The sequence below is a fragment of the Triticum urartu genome, chromosome 6 (assembly GCF_003073215.2).
Source record: "Triticum urartu cultivar G1812 chromosome 6, Tu2.1, whole genome shotgun sequence".
Lineage (NCBI taxonomy): Eukaryota > Viridiplantae > Streptophyta > Magnoliopsida > Poales > Poaceae > Triticum > Triticum urartu.
In genome coordinates this window covers 26,869,923-26,874,367 of record NC_053027.1, presented here as the reverse complement: position 1 = coordinate 26,874,367, position 4,445 = coordinate 26,869,923, and the positions used below count along the sequence as shown (strand labels likewise).

Here is a 4,445-nt window from a genome sequence, read left to right as displayed (position 1 = left end):
AAAATACTTGTTGCCAAAAAAATATATGCAAAAGACGTGTGTTGCATAAATAGTTTTGCAACAAGATCTGTGTTGCAATGATGGAGGCGCGCTCGGCCGGTCGATGCGGCAGATCTGATGGCTCACGACTCGGTTGATCTTTTAAAAAGATCAGCCGGCGGATATGTAACACACGCCCCTATATATAGTTAATCAATTTTTTTGAGAAGAAACTTGATTTTGGATGAAGAATCGGACGGTGGATATCGAATCAAATCCACCGCGATGACGTGAAGAAAAAACAAAGCGGGGCCCAACTCCAACTCCTCTTTCTCTCTAGTCTCCAGAACAGCTCAGGGAAAAAAAAAGGAATCCTCTCTGCGAGCAGAAGCAAAGCATCCGAACTTCCGAGGCGAGGCAGATTTGGTTCGCGGGGCGGCGTCGGAGGAGGCATCGCCGGCGGCGAGCTCGGCCGGGTCTACCGCGCGCGGGACCGATACGTCGTCCTCCGCCGGCGCGAGCAATGGCGGCGGCGCCGCGGGGCCAGGAGGCAGCGGCGTGGTCGGAGGAGGCGGCGCGGCTGGTCTGGGGCGGCGCCGTGCCGCTCCAGGTCCACCTCCACGACGCCGACGTCACCGCGCTCCCACCGCCCCCGCCCTTCCTGGTAAGACGCCACCCCCCACCGCCGTCCGAAATCCCAAATCTCGGCACTGCGTTCTTGGATTCCAGGATCACGGTTGCTGATAGGTTATAGTCCAGATTGCTTGCTCTCCTCGGAATTTTAGACCCTTAGCTGAAGATTTTGAGGTCTTTTGGCCTGCCCGTGTGCTCCAAAAGCCTGTATTTCAAGGCAAACCCTCACCAAAGTTTGGTACTTTTTTCTTGCATATGAACATGGAGTTGATTCTGCTTACAGAGTCTTTTCTAGTATGCTCCACATCCTGTTTAGGTAATTAGCTGAGTTTGCTGCAGGCATGCTCTTCATATGTTTGATGTGCTGGAAAAAAGAGATAAAACATTTACAAATCTCACTTGCTACTGTATGAAATTCCTGTGTTCCTCTTTCACATTGCTATCTATCAGCCTGAAAAATGGTGTACAATGGGTTGTCTCATAATCTCATCTCTATTAACTAGATATTCCTAAAAATGTGGTGAGAGATTTGTTGCTAAGAGATCATATCTTATATCTGTTTTAGCTCGCAGTCCAAGCTGATAGCCATGTGAGATCATTACTGCCAAAGCGCTTATCTTCCTTTCCACAGGAGTATCTGTTTCGTTTATTAACCTTTATTTTGTCTGCAACAGACTTTAGGGCCAAGAATTGGGTATTTTCCATTGTTGGTGTCGACTATAAAGGCTCATTTCAGCAGCTCACTCCCACCGGGTGTTGATACTGTTTGGTTTGAGTATAAAGGGCTGCCACTGAAATGGTAACATATGTTATCTCCTACTAATATTAATATTGATGGTCTATCACCTTATTTAATCTTGAGAACCCATGTTATTGCTGCCGCTTTTATTTGCTGACAGCCCTTTTTATGTTCACATTGTTAGGTATATACCCATTGGTGTTCTTTTCGACCTTCTCTGTGCAGATCCAGAAAGGCCATGGAATCTAACGGTTAGACTATGAGTCCTCTAGCACTTTTCTTTAGACACGTTTTCTTTTATGATTTGTTTAATTTGCAAGGCGAATTTTTGGTGTTGAAGGTTCATTTATGCCTTAATGGGACGCTGGATTAGTAGAAACCTTTTGATTAACCATGTGCATTTTCTCTTAACATTTAAGTTTGCTGGAAATACTGTTAGATATTGATGCCATAATGTTCTCAGGATCTAGTTAGTTACTTAACTCAGCAATTAAGTTCAATAAATTACCAATTAGAGTGCAAAAATATTCATGTGCATGCCACACATTATGTAATCCTTTCTTAATTGCAATCAGCCATCCATCAGTATACGAATAGTAGAAACCAAGTTTATAACCATCTACTCTTACAGGTACATCTTTTATTGTATATTTTGAAAGTTATTCTTTCTGAAAACATGAGTCATTTGCATGAATCTGCTATTCTGTTTCTATATGTGGTTTTCCCAGTTACTTGCTCCAGTTGTTCGCCGTATGCACACAACTTATGCATAAAATTTGTAGGTTCATTTTAGGGGGTATCCTGCAGATATATTATCGCCATGTGAAGGTGAAGATAGTGTAAAGTGGAACTACAACAATTCCCTGAAAGAGGTTCATTTTGAGAACTAGTGTTATCCGGCAACTCTTTCTTCCAGTCTCAAACAATAGTGTAATAATTTCTCTTTTTCAGGCTGCCTTCATCATAACTGGAAACAGCAAGAATGTGATGAATATGTCCCAGGCTGATCAACTTGCTATGTGGGAATCAGTGAGGAAAGGTATGCTCCCCAGAAACAACCTTTCTGTATGAAGTATACCTAGTTTCTACCATTTATGGACGATGCAGTCTCTCAATGCTTGTAACTTTCGTGCTTTGACTACAGCGTGTTACTTTGTTATTACTTATTATAGGTGACTTGGATAGTTATATGAATATCTCTACCAAGCTTAAGCTTGGACCGTTTGAAGAGGATTTCTTAGTACGGACTTCCTCGTTAGAGCCTCGACAAGGTTCTGATGAGCCTGAATCTCCTGGATCTGTCAAACCATGTATGCTCTTCTGTCATTGAACTCTCTACTTTTGTATTAATTGAACGTTTCAAACCAAATTTATTTTATTTTATTTTTGTTCGCACATTTTTTATATTAGTTAATTGATGCATGCTTTTGACATTCGTAAAACTTCACATACACTTTCAAGTTATACAATAATGGACCTATACATTATTGGAGTTGTATGACATTAAGATACGTCTATGATAAAAATGGATTTGTGTCACATTAAGAAATCACCATCTGCTCTGATAGATCTATTCCATTAATACCTTGTTAGGCAGGGTACCTGTTCGATTATACGTGCGCAGAGTTCAACAAGACCTTGAGGATTTAGAAGATGCGAAGCCCGTCAGTGACTGGGAAAGTGTATCCTATATAAATCGGCCATTCGAGATCCGGAAGGAGGGAGGTACGTAGCTCTGCTGCCAATATTTATGTTATCATTTGAATGCCAGTATGGATTGAGGAAGGATTTTGCTTGTTGTAATCACCAACCATGTAATAGTGCTTTTCAGAAAAATGTTAAATATTTTGAATTACCGTTGTCTGGAGATTATCCCCAAACTGAGAAGCATGCACATGTACATTTCTTCCATTGGAAAATTGGTGCAACTTCTGTTTATCCATTTATTTTGAGAGGATATTTATCTACCTATGCTACTACTGTATTTTACTTTCTGCTCTGCGACATCTTTCGAGAAAGCCAGGGTAAAGGGTTTAAGATTTCCTCTTTAACGAGAAACAAGTGTGACTGTAATCAGAGTTGACCCCTGAAACTGTGCAACTACATGTTTACAACTGCCTTCCACTCACACCCTTTGTTTCACGGTGGTTATGGTGTTGCGATAACAGTATTTCTTCTTGACATATAGTTCACTTTGCTCTGTTCTGCAGGTAGAAGCTACATTGCCTTGGAACATGCCTTGGAGACATTGCTACCAGAGTTCTTCAGCTCGAAGCTTACGGCTAGAGCTGCTGATCCTGAACCTGGGGCGACGACACCAGACTCAGAACCCGACGATTCAGGTACCAGTCCAGGCACTCCTCATGACGAGAAACCAGCTTCGGCGAGTCTGCAAGAGACAGATGTGGCCAAGAAGACCAAACTGAAGCTGGTGAGGGTGCAAGGCATCGAGCTCGACATGGACATACCATTCCTTTGGGTGGCCAACAACCTGAAGAACCCCGAATGCTACCTCCATGTTTGTGTATATGTTGGGGCATGAATACAATGTAACAGTGACACAAGAACAGTGTCGAAAGGTTAGATACCATAGGAGGAGTGAGACCAGGAATGGCCTGCTGGTCTTGTTCTTTGGTTGTACATATACAGATGGTAACATCCTTATCGTTTAGGTGTGTCGATGTAAGATCTGCAGTGTTGCTGGGTTTGAATACCATGATGAATGGAATGATTCCTGTTTCACAATTATTGATGTACTGTTCTGGTATGGATATGGAATTGTTGGGAAGGAAGAGCATTCGATGCATGGTGATGCTGTGTAATTCATATGCCATCTCTGTCAAATTTGAGTTAAGTCGTTTAAATGCTCACAACAGCGGGTTTTTTTTTTTGAGCAGTGCCTGCTATCATGGTCATTCGTTCGATGAGGGTACGTGATGAAAAGAAATTTTCGTTTGGGCTGGGGGGGGGGGGGGGGGGGGGGGGGTGGGGTTCACGTAGCTCCGCTGTTGGAAACATCTATGAATGAAGCATATCTGACTAGCACATGAATGAGTAAGGGGCTGAACAAATCATACCCTCTGTTAGGGCAGGC

The 4,445-nt window shown here is 42.8% G+C and overlaps 1 protein-coding gene across 1 annotated transcript; it reads left to right on the top strand.

Moving 5' to 3' along the window:
• Window positions 1-315: 315 nt before the first annotated feature.
• LOC125515403 (autophagy protein 5-like) lies at window positions 316-4,157 on the top strand. The gene is made up of 8 exons (XM_048680870.1): window positions 316-643; window positions 1,287-1,411; window positions 1,536-1,602; window positions 2,134-2,223; window positions 2,303-2,390; window positions 2,524-2,661; window positions 2,945-3,076; window positions 3,562-4,157. The coding sequence occupies exons 1-8, from the start codon at window positions 503-505 to the stop codon at window positions 3,891-3,893; spliced, it is 1,113 nt and encodes a 370-aa protein (XP_048536827.1). The 5' UTR covers window positions 316-502; the 3' UTR covers window positions 3,894-4,157.
• The last annotated feature ends 288 nt before the right edge of the window (window positions 4,158-4,445 follow it).

Bases quoted from the DNA above. Each gene is read 5' to 3' on its own strand.
- LOC125515403 (XM_048680870.1), top strand. From the start codon at position 503: ATGGCGGCGGCGCCGCGGGGCCAGGAGGCAGCGGCGTGGTCGGAGGAG. The intron at 2,662-2,944 runs GTATGCTCTTCT...ATACCTTGTTAG, and splicing joins TCCTGGATCTGTCAAACCAT to GCAGGGTACCTGTTCGATTA. The intron at 3,077-3,561 runs GTACGTAGCTCT...TCTGTTCTGCAG, and splicing joins CGAGATCCGGAAGGAGGGAG to GTAGAAGCTACATTGCCTTG.